The 14,937-nt window shown below is 46.6% G+C and overlaps 2 protein-coding genes and 1 long non-coding RNA gene across 10 annotated transcripts in view; 1 reads left to right on the plus strand and 2 right to left on the minus strand.

Moving 5' to 3' along the window:
• Positions 1-4,625: 4,625 nt before the first annotated feature.
• HOXA1 (homeobox A1) overlaps positions 4,626-14,937 on the minus strand; it is a 28,662-nt gene continuing 18,350 nt past the window's right edge. The window contains exons 2-4 of one of the 2 annotated variants that reach the window (XM_079151150.1): positions 7,072-7,491; positions 6,774-6,868; positions 6,160-6,295 (exon numbers count right to left, since the gene is read on the minus strand). In XM_079151150.1, coding sequence (XP_079007276.1) covers positions 6,809-6,868; positions 7,072-7,431 — 420 coding nt within the window. In that variant the 5' untranslated portion in view covers positions 7,432-7,491 and the 3' untranslated portion in view covers positions 6,160-6,295; positions 6,774-6,808. Of the gene's footprint in view, positions 6,296-6,773; positions 7,492-14,937 lie in introns of both variants that reach the window. The other variant, XM_079151149.1, reaches the window with a different exon arrangement.
• LOC306668098 lies at positions 6,049-11,315 on the plus strand. 7 transcript variants are annotated; one of them, XR_013765742.1, is made up of 4 exons: positions 6,049-6,188; positions 7,097-7,185; positions 7,687-10,758; positions 11,174-11,315. It is a non-coding gene; the product is annotated as an uncharacterized lncRNA (long non-coding RNA). The 7 variants fall into 7 exon arrangements; XR_013765743.1 differs by having other exon boundaries at positions 7,687-10,397; positions 10,489-11,315; XR_013765744.1 differs by having other exon boundaries at positions 7,687-7,911; positions 10,225-11,315.
• On the minus strand, positions 9,115-14,034 carry HOXA2 (homeobox A2). The gene is given in 10 exon segments (XM_079151155.1): positions 9,115-12,604; positions 12,607-12,628; positions 12,630-12,701; positions 12,703-12,719; positions 12,722-12,774; positions 12,776-12,869; positions 13,513-13,681; positions 13,683-13,742; positions 13,745-13,777; positions 13,780-14,034. Coding segments are annotated over 10 exon segments (1,116 nt in total). The 5' UTR covers positions 13,903-14,034; the 3' UTR covers positions 9,115-12,131.

Below are 14,937 nucleotides of genomic sequence, written 5' to 3' on the forward strand. Positions count from 1 at the left end.
CTAAAATGAAAATACGAAATAATCTGATTTCTGCAGATTAGCCCCGTGACTGAACTTTTTTTCAGCACGTTTTTAGTAAGAGTAAAGTTTAATAGGCTGTTTAAAAAATGGAGACACCCGTTTTAGTTGTGCCTGGGAATATGTTGAAAAAGAAACATTGGTCTTTTCATTTTCCAATAAACTCGAAATGCAATTTTCAAAGATATTTTGCAGGATATAATTGAGGTTTGGGATTGTTCTTACGCTCCCTTCCCACTTCCTCCCACCACCACCCCCCCCACTAAAGCAAAAGAGTTTAAAGGCTAACACCTACAAAACAGTTGCTTGATTGATATTTGGTTTGCAATTTTGCATCCGATAGTCAGGTATATTTAATGGCTCTTGTTATTAAAAAAAAAAAAAAAAAGACACAAATCCTGAAGATTCCAGTTCAGCTCTGCAAACCCAGTCACAGATATCCTTTGAGTAACAGGTTCCACTGAGATTATCCCATGGGGATGAAATGAAGGACAAGGTGGGAAGTTGTGTTTTCAGAAAACTTTATGCTAATGATTTGGACTTGGAATGTGTGTGTGTTAGGTACATGAGCCATGGAGAAGAGTAACAGATATGAATCAAACAATTCAGGGGACAAACCAGACACCCCATCCCCAGAAAAAAAAAAAAAAAAAAAAGAAAAAAGAAAAAATAAAGAAAGAACAAAAGTTCAAGGGGACTGGGGATGTAGGTCATGGTAGAGTACTTGCCTAACGGTGTGAAGCCCTGGGTTCAATCCCCATCACTGAAAAAAAAAAAAAGAAAGAAAAAAGAAATTCAGGGTGAGGAACCCCCCCCCCCGTAACATTTCTTGTATTTTAAAGTCTTTTCTAGATGATACCTCTTGACAACTTAAAGGAGATCAAACCTGAGTGTAGAAGACTCCCTTTTGTTTACTCCTCCTAAGTCTACGTTTGAAAACAAGGTATATATGTGTGGGGGGGGGGGTGGAATTTTACCTGCTCTATTTTTCTATTTTAACAATGTGTATCTTGGTGGTCACTGTGGCACATGCCTGTAATCCTAACTACTAGGGAAGCTGAGGAAGGAGGATCATAAGTTTGAAGCTAGCCTCAGCAAGTTAGTGAAACCCTGTCTTTAAAAAAAAAAAAAAAAAGTGTGTCTTTAAAGGCAAGTAGCCTAACATTTTACTATACAAGCAAATGGTAGAACATTTAGAGGTTGTTTCCTGATGGCCTCAAAATTGAGGACTTGACTTGAGTGGCTAACCAATAAAACAGAAGTAGGAAAAAAGTAAACAATATTCAGTCTGAAACAAATCACACAGAATAAAATGGGGGAGGAGGAAGCAAAATTAAAGTACAATTTTAGAATGAAAAAGTGCCCTGGACTCAGGTTCTAAGCTACTCTGATTTTTACATATGAAGTAAGTACTGATTACTATGTACTCTCAATGAAATCCACCTCTGGGTACCTTTTCCTGATCCATAAAATGAGAAGTTGGCTAGGGGTCCCACTCAATTCTAGTCATTTAGGCACAAGGCGTTCTAAGGCGGAACTTTTGTGTGCTCTCAGAAATACAAGCACATAGTAGGTTTATCTATCTACTGCAGAGAGTCACCAGACTTAGCCATTCGGTGAGTGGATTATCTGATCAGGGCATGCTAACTTGTATTTCTATGTGTGTTGAAAAGCCAGACCATTTTTAAGAGTGAAAGGGATATTACAGCCCCATTCAACATAAAGATAGATGCTGTCCATGCACTGATTTCAAAATTTTACAACAGAAGGGTTGCCTGTCTCTCAAAATAGTAAATTAGACTCAACCACCTAGAGCTTCTGCTTCAAGAATGGTTATTCTTAAGGAAGAAACAAACAGCAGTGATGATTTTTCACAGACGTGCTTAGCCATCAGGAAAGCTTAATGAATCCCTATTTAGTATGCATTTATGCAGTGATTACATGAACTTTGACCTCTGAAGAGCTGTTGCAATTAGCTTCAGTGTCCAGCATTTTCTACCTACCCTTTCCCACTGGCTTTCTTGAATTTCCCTTTTTCATCTCTCAGTAGTTTCAAGCACTCGGAGGATGTAAATTTTTTAAGTTGACTTTCTGCCTGAACTATTTGTTTCTGCACAAGCTAATTCCCTGCCACTTCTGTCTGAGTGGCCATTGCAGATGAATATTAGGGCTCTGATTGTCGATATCACTCAAACGCAAATGGATTTCAATTCAATCTTGCCTTCTACTTTCAAAAAGATAAACTCTAATGGCCCAAAGCATTTCATTTCATAGCTTGTGGCATCTGAAATAAATCGGATCTCTTCTATCAGACTAATTTGGTGTTTTAAAAATACTTGCTGTAATTTATTTTAAGGTGAATGAAGTCTAGTGGAGTGGTAGGAGGAAGCAGAGGAAGGGCAGCTGGAAGTTTCAAAAAAAGAAAAAAGAAAAAAGAACAGGAGGGAAGAGGAAAGTGTTTTAAGTTTCTAGTAAACATTGTTTAGCAAAAGAATAATAGGAAAGTTACTCCTTTCCCAAAGAGAGAGGGAACTGTAATTGTTGCCTTTAGCTGAGCGCTCAGATAAACCGCTGGGACTCATTCTAAAGTGACCCATCACTGCATTCATCTCTTCTTGAACTTTCGGTGAACCTGAGATTAAACAGGGGTGAGCAGCTAAGCAGTTTGTTGTTAGCAGCCTTTTCAACAACCCTTTCAGACTGAGTAAATATTGATCGGTTTGAATCTGATTGCCCCAGAGGAAAACACCACCGCATCTGAATAGCCTCCAAAAGTAAACTTTCAAAGGTGAAGCCCAGAGCAGACTTCAGAGTCACAGCAAGACCTCCACTCAGCCTAGTTTGGGGACATGCTGAATTTCAGGAGTACTTTGGATGAATGTCAAGGAAGTGGGGAGAAAAAGCATTTGAAAACAAATTTTATATTGCAGTTATCCGGTGTCCTTAACTGAGATCCTTGTTTCCTTTTCAAATGTGTCAATACAATGTTATTTTCTGTTTCCCTCTTTGTGTCATTTCACTTACAATTGCTGTCATTTTTCAAGGAGCTAACTGCACTCCTCAGAGACCAAAACAGAAAACGAGAGACCTTGAAATAGAATGTGTTAAGCGCCTTTGATTTAATCGATTGGGACAGCTAAAAAGATACAAATGTTTTCCTTGTTGAAAGGTGTATTAATGTTTCCTAAATGCATTGCTTGTTAACTGATTTATTCCACAACCTAGAGAAGGCTGGGGATGTTAAGCCATAATTTATCGTTCTCCTCTCTCTCAGCTACATTAAAACCAGCACCTTGAAGATTGGAATCTCTGGATTCCAGTGGGTCGGGCCCTGCCTTTAGATATTGAAATTAAGACAGTGGCATGCAAATGAAACTTTAACACATTAAAGTATTTGGAAACCAGCCATCTGTTTTGCTGTGTGGCCTTACACTAATAAACAAAAGATACAGTACAAGGCCAGGCGGAAAATGAAAGAAAGGGTTGGCCTTCTTTGAAGTTCTTCTTGGTCCACTTGAGTCTTTTAGAGGCAACCTCAGAACCCGGCAGCTGAGGGAAAGGCACCCGGAGCCCTTGATATGGCCGCAGCAACTGCGCCTGCAAAGTTCAGGCTTGCTCCCTTTAGCAGGAAAGTGCAGGAAATCTCACCAGTGCTCTAGAGGCCTGCAAATTCCAGATATCTGTAGGGTCTTCTCCTCAGCCCATCTTTTAAAACACCCTTTGAGGAGGAAGGAAGTCATATGTCTGTATTTGTTTGTAATGCTGTAAATGTTCTGCTCTGCTCTTGGGGCTCAATTAAAGCCTCCGAAAATGTGTGAAAGTAAGGGAAAAATGGCAAGAGGTCTGGGAGGATTGCCGCTTTGAACTCTATCACTTGCTGGCTTTCCTCTGTTTGAGGTCAATTAGTACCTTGGTCAGAAGTAATCTGGGTATGGAAAGACTTCAGAATGACTTCCACAAGTTCACTGGAAGAAACTTTTGAGCCCAGAGAAGAAAATAAAGAATTTTTTTCTGAGTTATGTGATATGGAACTAGAACTGTGGACTCTTTACTGCCAAGATGGCTATGAAATCAAAGCTGAGTCTGAAGGAAATGAGATATGCAACCCAGAGATGGGGGTGAGCCAGGAAGGATAGATGTTGACAGGAAGAATGAGGGGAGGGAACAAGGGTTTGCTGAAAACATACTACACTCAATTTATAGGGTGAAATAGATTGGAACACTGCCTGACCCTCAGAAAGGAAGAAGAGGGGTGGGGCAGGCCCCATCTTCACAGCAGCTTTATACCAGAGCTAATTAAATATGAATCTCTTCCCTTTTGGTTCACTGATGTGAGGAAAGACTGACTGAAGACAGTTTCAGTTTTTGAAGGAGGCTCTGTTTATATATATGTCAACGTTCAGTTGGAGGTGAAAAGGTTAGCACTTGACCCAGGAAGTATCCATGTTTGTTTCAAAAATAGATCTGCTTCATAAATATCTTCCCCACTCTTTTTTTCCCATTATGCACTTTGATTATAATAAAAGAACTGATGTTATTCTGAAGAAATTCAAGGTATCAAATAGACATTGGTTAGGTAAAATTACACTCATAGGGGAAGCTTCAGCTACATGATAATGAAAAGCATTCACTTTTATTCAAGAAAAGGCCCATTTCTTTGAAAATACACACCACCCTTCTCTCCTTCTCACATGAAATAAGCCAACTTCGTAGGAAGCAACAAATTGTAGCCCTGTGAGACACATATGTTTAAGCATACCTGAAACTTGAATATATTTATTACAGACATCTTAAGACCCGTAAACTCTGCTCTGGATCATATTACTCCAGGATCTCAGAGCTGTTCATGATTGTACAGGAAATGGGGAGTATCATAGGCTCACAAAGAATAACTGATAGAACTCAGTGTGGTACTTCAGGGACATCAAAACATTGTGCGACATGCAAAAGACTATTCACGAATCACACAAAATATACATTCATTGTGCCATCCATCACATCAACAATTCAGCTGAAAATACATCATATCCAGCTAAGGTAATCATGGAAGGAAGAAGTCGATTTGGGCAATACCTTAGGTTCTGAATATTCCAGCACAAATTTGAATTGGAGGGTTGGCCAGAAGAATGAGAAAGGGGCAGGGCTGGGGAGAGACTTAGCACAGGAAGCCAAGGTTTCTGAGCCTTGTGCTCTGCAGGCCTTCTTCACCACTGAAGGAATAAATTGAGACTACCCTCTACCCTCTGATTGGGTTTAAATGAGAGAATTTATTCTTCACCTATTATCACATAAAAACTGTACCCCTTTTGAGAGCTTGCCCACCCTGTCTGATTTAGTCACCTAATCTAAACATTTCTAGAAAATCTGTATAAAGATAAATCTCTCAAGACAAAGTATTTACAACCAGAAAACTCACAGACATGAAACTGAATTAAATTAAGGGATGAATTAATTGTGTAAACACACTCATAGTGCATCTCTTCATCATAAGCTCCTGGACGCTCTTCCTCTAGATCCTACTTTTAAGGGCAAGGTAGGGGAGAACTGTAAATACACAGTTAGGTAAGAGGTGAGATGCCTCCCTCTGGCATGTTTCTGCAAGCAAGGAGAACTATTTTCCAAAGGGCATCTGAAAGAAACAGTAGTTTCTATGAAAATCTCTTAAAATCAGGGAGGAATGTAAGGGATCATTAGAAATTGATGCTGGCACCAAATCCGGACTAAGGAGTTAACCTCTCAGCAAGTTTCTGGTCTAGAATTTTCTGGAAACACATTATCCTGGCCAGGAGCTCCCCAGATAGGATCAGAAAGGAAGAGAGAGACAGTAAATGGAAAGGAAGATAAGCTAAGCATGTGCTTTGGGTAAGAAATCCTAGCCCAAGGAGAAGTCTGGGCTGTGGAGTCTGGGGCAGGGGCGGCCTTCAGTGGGAGGTAGTCAGTGTGTCTGAGGTAGAAGACCCAGGAGAAGGAACGCAGGGTGAGGAGCTGGACTTTTCCGAGGATTCCTCGGTCTTTTCGTCGCTTCCAGGTGGGGTGGCAGGAGAGATGGGCAGCAGCCCTTCCTTTTCACGTTTCTTCTGCTTCATTCGGCGATTCTGGAACCAGATCTTCACCTGGGTCTCATTGAGCTGCAGGGAAGCGGCGATCTCCACCCTGCGGGCACGCGTCAGGTACTTGTTGAAGTGGAACTCCTTCTCCAGCTCCGTGAGCTGCTTGGTGGTGAAGTTGGTACGCACTGCGTTGGGTTGACCCACGTAGCCATACTCTCCAACCTTCCCTGAGGTAGGGTAGGAAGCCATTTAGAGGAAAAGGTGAAAATTCTTAAATCGATAAGAGATCCTACACGCTTCCGAGCAACACTCAAATGTAGATCAAGAACTTCTCTACACAAACCCAACTGGGGAGTGTGAGTGATGAGGTGTAAAGTGTTAACCTGAAGTCAGCCATTAGCTTGGTCAGACCCATGATTAATGAAGTCGGGAGATATTAACAATACCATCACCACCAACACTCCCCCCTAACACGCACATGCACATACCCGCTTCCTACTTCCAGAACACTTAAATCAATCTCAGCCCATTTGAAAACACACCAATACGAACGACTCCTTTGCCCCCAACACACCTGGAGCACTCTCCCCACAACCTAAAGCGCTGGTCGAAAGCAAGAAGCTTTCTTAAAAATCATTATTAGTTTTCTTTGGAAACTAAGCAAACCAGCTCATCAAGACGCACCCACTGACCGGCAGGACTGACCTGTTTTGGGAGGATTTCTTTTGACTTTCATCCAGTCAAAGGTCTGCGCTGGAGAAGACGTCTCCGACGCAGGGGAGCGACAGGCTTCTTGGTGGCTGGCGTGGAGAGGGGACAAGGAGTTATTATACGTGGCCAGGGTCAGGCTCTGATGCTCTTGTCCATATGAGTGGTGAATGTACTGAGGCGAGCCCACCGTGCCCCCGGCATAACCCTGGTGGTGGTGGTGATGCTGGACCATGGGAGATGAGAGATTTCCAGAGTAAACAGCGGAAGCGCACGGGGAGTACCCACCACTTACGTCTGCTTCCTGATTTAACCCATAGGGGCCGTAAGGCGCACCGAAGTTCTGCGCGCTGTAGCTTGGACCACAACTCGAGTGGGAGTAGGACACTCCCAGGTTCCCAGAAGTCTGGTAAGTGGCCGTTTGGGGGTGATGGTGGTGGTGGTGGTGGTGGTGGTGGTGGTGTGGCGAGCTGATCTGCACACCCCTGCCCACAAGGAAGCGGTCGTCGCCGCTGCAGCTGTTGGCACTGACCGCACACGACTGGAAAGTTGTAATCCCATGATCGGAGGGGTAGGCTCGCGCTGAGCAGGTCCCCGAATCGCCACTGCTAAGTATAGGGTATTCCAGGAAGGAGCTCATTCTTGCATTGTCCATCTGTCACTGAGCGACCCGGTCCTGCGAAGCCCTGGGTGATCGTGCCAACTTTCTCACTTCCTCCATGGGGCCGGAGAAGAAAAATGATATGAATGTACAGTGCGCAAGAGGGGGGGCTAGAGGGCGGAGGGCTCTAGGGGATTGGCACGTGACTTCGTCAGCCAATGGCTAAGCCTCCTGCTAAAGTTTGCCGGCTCCGGCGGTGATGGATCACCGTTTCAGTGGCATTTAAATCCCCGGCGCTCCTCCGTCTAGGTGACGCGTAGCAGCCCCCCCACCCCACCCGCCCGGCAGCCCAGGCGGCGACAGCAGCTGCAGCGGCTGCAAGGACTGATTCCGAGAGCTGGGGCGAAGGGAGCAGAGGCTGCCTTCTGCGCGCTCCCGACTCGGCTCGCCCGCCTCCCCCCCAGGTTGGAACTGGGAGGCATCCCCCGCCTCCGCCCCCTCCCCGCGGTGCTCTGAAAGATGAACTGGCAAGAGGTGAGAAGGGAAGAGGGCTCCTGGCTCTCCTGGGGTGGGAATCAGTGGGCTAGAGCTCGCTGGGTGGCCGCAAGTACCTTGGCCGAGCCCTGAGCACGCCAAGCAGGAAGGGTGGGAATCCAGTCGTCACCGCGCCCCAGGGTCCCAGGGTAATTCCACCGCACAACCTCTGCTGTGAGGCCGTGGGGCTGTGGGGAGCTCAAAGAACGCTTGAGGAGGGCGAGGCTAGGCCACTAGCTCTCCAAGCTTGGAATGGAGAAGGTAGTGCGCCGAGAACTGGCTGGGAGGAACTCGGGTGGGAGTGGAGGGGACGACGAGAGCAAGAAAAGAAACTTCCCTCCTCCACGGAGGGTCTCCCTAGCCTTCTTTCCCAACCCCCGCTCGTCATTAGCATGGCAATGAGGAGCTTCTGTAATTCGATCCCCAGGGAGGAATGAGCCCTTGAAACCAAGCTTGCTGGAAAAGGCCGGGGCGGCGGGCTCTTCCCCGCCCTCTCTCTTTCCTTGTTCTCCGCCCCTTTCTCCTCCCCACTCAGCTTTGCTAGGGGAACCCTCCAGGATCCAAAGCAACTCCACCACTGGAGTTTGAGGGGTAGAAGGAGGGGGAGGGGGATGACGACTAGCAAACGTGGCCAGCGTGGGGGCCGGGCCTTGAGCTGCAAGCCATCTGCCGGCTCCTAAGGACTTGGGAGCCTGCGATCTCTAGCGCAGGACTCGAAAGGCCGAAACGCAATCCCTACAAAACATTCCGAACTCCCCCTATCCTGTTTCTTTTTCTTGAGGGGGATGTTAGGAGTGGGAAAGCCTCCACTTTCCACTGCTCCCCATCTACTGATAGTCTGGAGTGGGGGTGGAGGCTGGCAGGTGGGAGGGGCGGTGGACAGATGGCCGAGGGTGAATGAGACACTTCTCTCTTCCCCAACATCTCCTCCCCTTTCCAACGGACTGTATAGTTGCTTGCGTGAACTTTCAAGTCTTTCCCTAGAGAGACGCGTGCAAATCAGCGTCACCCCAGGCCAGGGAGCCTGTTCTCCCTCACTCTAGTCCTACAATGATAATGCTGGGGTCATTAATTGCCGTTTACTATTAGGTTTCATGTCAACCCTGGGCTTGTGGAGAAAAAAGGTCAAGCAGAGACCGAGAACTGATGCATTCTTAAGCAGGAGAAATCCAGAGAGCACCTAAGAAGCTTTGCAACCAAAGCTGCATAGATTTTACTCTGACATGTTTGTGAGATTGAATCAGACAGAAATTAATAGTGAGGATTGTAGGTGGGTTTGGGGTTCCCACGTCCTCCCTTTCTACATTAAAAGAAAGTTTTCTTTTAATGTGTTAGTCACCCTTTTATGCATCTGTGTTCCATTCTCATAAAGAAATTCTTCAAAAACCTGTCCCCACAAAAGGGAAAATTTCTGTAGACCTTTGACTCTGAACTCCTTCAGTAGCAATGAAACATTTTCCCCAAACATTTCCTTTTGGAATGGTATTTTCCTATGACCTTTGACCTACCCCCAAACATGGAAAAAGGGAGCAGCTCCGGAAAGTCCCCCTGCCCCAGTTTCAGCTTGTGGGGACCCTCACCGTGTAAAAGGGGAAAGACAAGGGGGCCTGGTTGGAGATGGCTTCCTTGGGAGCACCAGACTTGGGGAAGGAAGGGGGTCCTGTTGGGCAGGGGGCAGAATGTAAGAGAGTCTGTGCTGGCAGTGAGGGAGATCCAAGCCATAAGCCCTCTGCCCCCTTGCCTCGTTCCTATACCTTTGTGGGCCTCCTTGGCTCTCCTTTGCAGTACCCTGCTGGTAGTAGCCTTCACAAAGCCGCCTGCAGCCTCAGCCGCTGTCTCCTCTCCCTCCACCTCTCTTTCTCCTGGCCTGTTTTCAGGGAAAGCCGGGTGGGGTGTTTTCCCTGGGATCACAAATTTGCACTGCCATACAAGCCTGCTTACATACAGGCCAACTACCATCCCGCCTCTTTATACTGCTCCAGCTCCCCACTAGCCGGCTGTGCCTGGGCTGGTCCCCCAGAGTGCAGCTGTCCTGGAGTGGCTCACAAAGGCAGTCTCCCGCTGCCTCCAGCCCGTAGGCTTCGGTAGCTTGGATCCTTCCCCAACCTCCACCACCACCCCCCCACCCCCAGGAATCGTGAAAGCCATCCTACTGTATAGGAGACCCCTGGTCCTCTGGGCATGTAGGCCAGCGACCCAGGACTCAGCTAAAGTATCTTTAAATGCCTCAGGAGAGTGGGTGAAAGGCGAGCTTGGTTACGATTAAAATAATCGTCTGTAAGCTGTTGGCTCTGCTCAAAACGCCTCTTTCAGGGCTCTTCTAGAAAGGGAAAGAGCGAGGAGGAGACAAAACGCCGCCAAGGCCCCGGAGCCGTTCATGGCATCCGCGGCTCAGCCAAGCTGTTGTTTTAAAAGAGCAATAAAAATGAATTATGACTGAACGCCTTCTAACTTAATGCTTTCGGACGGGGATCCCCGGCAAATACGTAAGAGGATTTTTATTTGTGCATGTGTTCCTGCAATTGATCTCTTTGATGACATTCTCATTCATAGAAAGCGTTTGATTTATGGGCTTAGGACGAATCGCATCCAGGAGCGGCGCAGCCCTGGCCGCAGCCAGGACGCCCTGCTCGGCGCTGAGCCTGAGCCTGGATCCGGAAGCCGGCCACAAACGCCACACGCCGCCGCTGCTACTGCTGGGATTTAGAGGGTGAAGGGGTGACAGAAAGTAGGGAGCAAACCCGTGAGGAAAGATCGCGATTTCATAGTAACTTCCAAACCTTTGCTGTTAAGAGCTGGGTTCTTAAATCAACCCGCCCAACACACATGTTGCTGCGCTTTCTCACGGTAAGTAGCCCAGAGAACAGAGCTCAGAAAGGGAAAAATAAACATGGGGAGGCATAAAAACTGGAAAAAAAAAAAAAAAAAAACAGAACAGCCCAAGAACACACCCTAGATCATATTTTATTGATATTTCATTTAAAGTGCTTTTTCTCTTTCTTTGCCTAACTGGGTTAATTTATAACCTAGGTTGCAGAAACACTCCATTTTAAATCTCAACTTGCTAACCTGACTTCAAAGCTTTAATGATCCATTATTAGCAATGTAAACAGATTTAAGAGTGAAATATTGATTTTTCTGACCCTGGGGGGGAAAAGTATCCTAGAATGACTGGACCAGACAATTGGAAAGAATACTTCCTGAAGTGCATTTTCCGGCTAGTAACCACTATTTTGTTTTATTGTTTTTCTCTATCTTTTAGGTCTATTTTGCCTGAACCCATCAACAGCTGGGAGATTAATCAACCACTGAAAATGTATGGGGGATTTGTGTGTGTGTGGGGGGGGTTGGAATGTAGATGTTTGAAACCAACGTGTATAAATAAATGAATTGTTGATAACTTATTGACCTGGTAGCTTGTTAAAGAAACCTGGAGTTACTCATTCCTTGAGCTGGGGTTTCTGTAGGCACTTTATTTCTCCACCTTCGAAAGCTTGGGCTTGCCCAACTCTTAGACTGCCCAATCCTTTTTCTATTACTAATTTAAATCTATGGCTTGAGCCTCTACACTGAAAGCCAAATCCATTCCCTTCCAAAAAAGAAAAAGAAAAAAGAAAAGAAAAAGAAAGAAAAAACCCTAAAATTAAAAAGTACTTGTCAGAAGCCCTAGCCATTTTCTGGCTTTATTTGTTGCTGTCTATTGAAGACTGAACATGCCACATTAATAAATATATTAAAATTGAAAAAGAAGATAAATTGTGACCAGAATTTTATTTACCAAGTTAGACTAAAAGAAGAAAAAGAAACCACTATGATCCTTCAGAAGGAGGGGGAGAAAAAAAATAAAGCTACTTATAGCAAAGGAGAATTTATTCTACCAAAAATACGCATGACAATGCATCCTAATGTAATACAAAAATAAAAAGAAAGTGATGATACAATTTCTGATCACTTTCTTGCAGGCCTCATATATTGCTTTCAGGAAAACCACATAAAGAGTTGTTGTTGGATGAGGTTTAAAACAACTAAAACTCCAATGTAATCTGTAAGAGATGACTCTGAAACTGGGTCAGGGAATCACTAAACAAAATGCTCAACATTTAAAGGAGGAAGAGGGTAGGTCAAGAAGAAAATAAAAATCAACTCCGGAATAAAAGAAGGCAAAACCACCTGGTCAAGGGGTTTTTGTTTTGTGATGCTTTGTTTTTGCTTTAATGTTTTTAGTAATTCAGATGCTGCAAGTCAATTGTGGTGAGTGTGTCTGTAAAAAAGTCAAAGCTGTCAGCTGAAATATCTACAGGACTGTCGAGGGAACCTGGCAAACTGGGCGAGACTGCATCTGAAAGCTGCAGGCAGGAATCTGTGGAGAAAACGTTAAAGTCCTGCAAAGAGGGGACCTCGAGGGCCTCGGGACTGTCATTGTTTAGGCCAGCTCCACAGTTCTGGCCCATTGTTGACAAGCAGTTAGGAACAGTGGGTGACTGGTGCTGAAAATGTTTCAGATTTTTCTCATTGCTGGTTAGAGGCGAAACTGGGAAACTTTGGGAGTCTCCATTGTGTCCATTGGGAGCCTGCTGCTGAGAGAGGGCATTTTGCTGAAAAGTGTAACCTTCCCTCTCCAGAAGGGCCCCTGAGACGCTGAGGGCTTGCTCAAAGAGCGACTTCTCTTCTTCGTCCTCCTCCACTTTCTCGAGTCCTCAAGGCTTTTAAATTTCCCTCTCACTGTTTTGGTTTTCCTTGCACTGAGTCTGCCTCTTGTGCTTCATCCTCCGGTTCTGAAACCACACTTTCCACTTGTCTCTCAGTCAATCCAGCAGCGCTGCAATCTCCAACCTTCGGGGTCTGCAAAGGTACTTGTTGAATGAAATTCTTTTCCAGCTCTAAAAGCTGCGTGTTAGTGTAAGCAGTTCTCAGGCGCCGCGATCCCCCGCCGCTGCCATCGGCGATTTCCAGGGATTCTGCGGAAAGGGAAACCAACAAGAGACACACGCACAGTTGGAGGTGGAGGGGTCCGAGCAGGGTTATTCCACTGGAGAATAAATATAGCAGAAAAGATCAACTGCAACAAAATGGCCGCCCTGGATGCAGTAGAGCTATTGTGCTGCCTTTCCTGGGAGCCCAGCCCGGGGAAACCCCATCTCCTCCACCTCTATCAAATTCCTGCCTATAGCTCCCCCCAACCTCTTCATCCGGGAGCAAACTTTATATTAGCCACAACACAATTTATAATTAATGCATCAGCTGCTTAGCTGAGCAAGAGCTATCTATCACTCTTCATTACTGTCAAAAAGCCAAACTCTAGGACAACTAGACAAGAGGAGGTCAGTTCCAACTCAAATAAATCATCCCACATTACACAAGTTAGGGAAAGTTTTCCCCCTCCCTCTCTAAAAATATATATGTCTCATTGTGGAGCACAGGATCTCTTTTGCTCTCCATCAAACCCACTCCTGAGCCCACAGGGTCAGGGAAAGGCAACCAGGCATCTGTCCCTCTCCCCCTTCGCTGCCAACCCACGCTCCCCTCCCCCATAACCGCTCTCGGGGCAGCCCGGAGGGGTAACAGGGTCCCGGGGACCTGGGGCCAAGTCTCGGGACTGACCTTTGTGGCTGAGGCAGGCAGGGCCAGTGGTGGTGGCGGCGGCGGCTGCAGCCGGCGGCAGCGCGGTTTTCTTGGCCGCCTTCTTCTCCTTCATCCAGGGGTACTCGGGAGGTTGCAGGGCGCCGGCGGGCACCGGGCTGCCGCGACTGCCCGCGGGGCTCGGCTTGGGGGGCGGCCGCAGCGCCGTGGCGAGGGTGACTGCCCGGGTTCAGGCTGGGAATGGTCCTGCTCAAAAAGGAGGAGGAATCAGTGTCGAGTGTGAGAAGCGGTCGAGGTCTGGATTGATGAACTTTGAAATGTATCAGCGACAGGGGGAAAAGATGTCAGGCACTCAGCGAGCGACGGCTGGCTATTGATAAAACCAATCTCTCGCTCAAATTCGTAATTCATGGCCTTCTCCTTGGAGCCCCCTCGGAGAAAAAGTTCCCTCTTTTGGAGGGGCTTTGGGGGGGCAAGGCCCAGGAAAAAGGCGAGCGCGGAGGGAAAAAAAAATCTATCATAGAAGATCGCTGCTGGGGTGTTTTTTTTCTAATTCACTGATTACAGCCGTATGGGGACCGCGCTACTATTAAACTATTGAATTCATGGAGACAAGGTTGAAATTGGACCGAATTGGCTGTCACATGATTGCTTCTGCCCAATGACAATTTGGGCTTTAATCAAAAGAAGCCACTGTCTGTTTGATTGATCCAAAAAAGTCGGGAAGGAACGCCTCATTGGGGGCCAGCGAGGCTTTATTTACACTTTTTTCAGGACAAAAATACATATATGTGGATGTGGGTGGGAATGCCCGAGACTGCGTGCGGGGCGAGGGTGCCTGCCTGCCTCCTGCTCAGCAAGGGTCTGGTGTGTGCGCCTGGGAGTGTGTATGAGTGTGTGAGTGAGTGCGAGTGTGAGCCCTGCTGCCGGTCCCGCCGGCGGCTGCCCTCTGCCTCCCCCGCACACTCCGCGCATTGTTTGGGACTGTCGGGAAGACGCCTCGCACCTCACAAATCATTTAAGCACCTCAGTCTGACGCCTGCAGTCATTAACAAAGTAATCCATTAATCTTCAAAGTTTTGACACCCGAGGGCCCCCGCATCCCAACCACATAAGTTCTTCTAAGACCGGAGGAAAGAGCAGAAGGAAAGAGGAGTTGAGAGAGGGAGAAGAAAGACTGGGGGAAGGACAGGGAGAGATGGAGAGTGAGAAGGGGAAAGAAAGAAGACAGAAAAGAGAGAAGATTTGGGGGGATCCCTTTAATTTCCCTAATCTTATCTACTTTTCCTAAAAAACAGTTCTTGGATCTCAGAACTGATCTCTCTCTCTCTCTCTCTCTCTCTCTCTCTCTCTCTCTCTCTCTCTCTCTCTCTCTCTCTCTCTCTCTCTCCCCCTCGTGTTTCCCTATTTTCCTCATCTCCCCGTTCCCCCGTCCCCCCACCCCCA

The sequence above is a fragment of the Sciurus vulgaris genome, assembly GCF_902686455.1.
Source record: "Sciurus vulgaris genome assembly, chromosome: 8".
Lineage (NCBI taxonomy): Eukaryota > Metazoa > Chordata > Mammalia > Rodentia > Sciuridae > Sciurus > Sciurus vulgaris.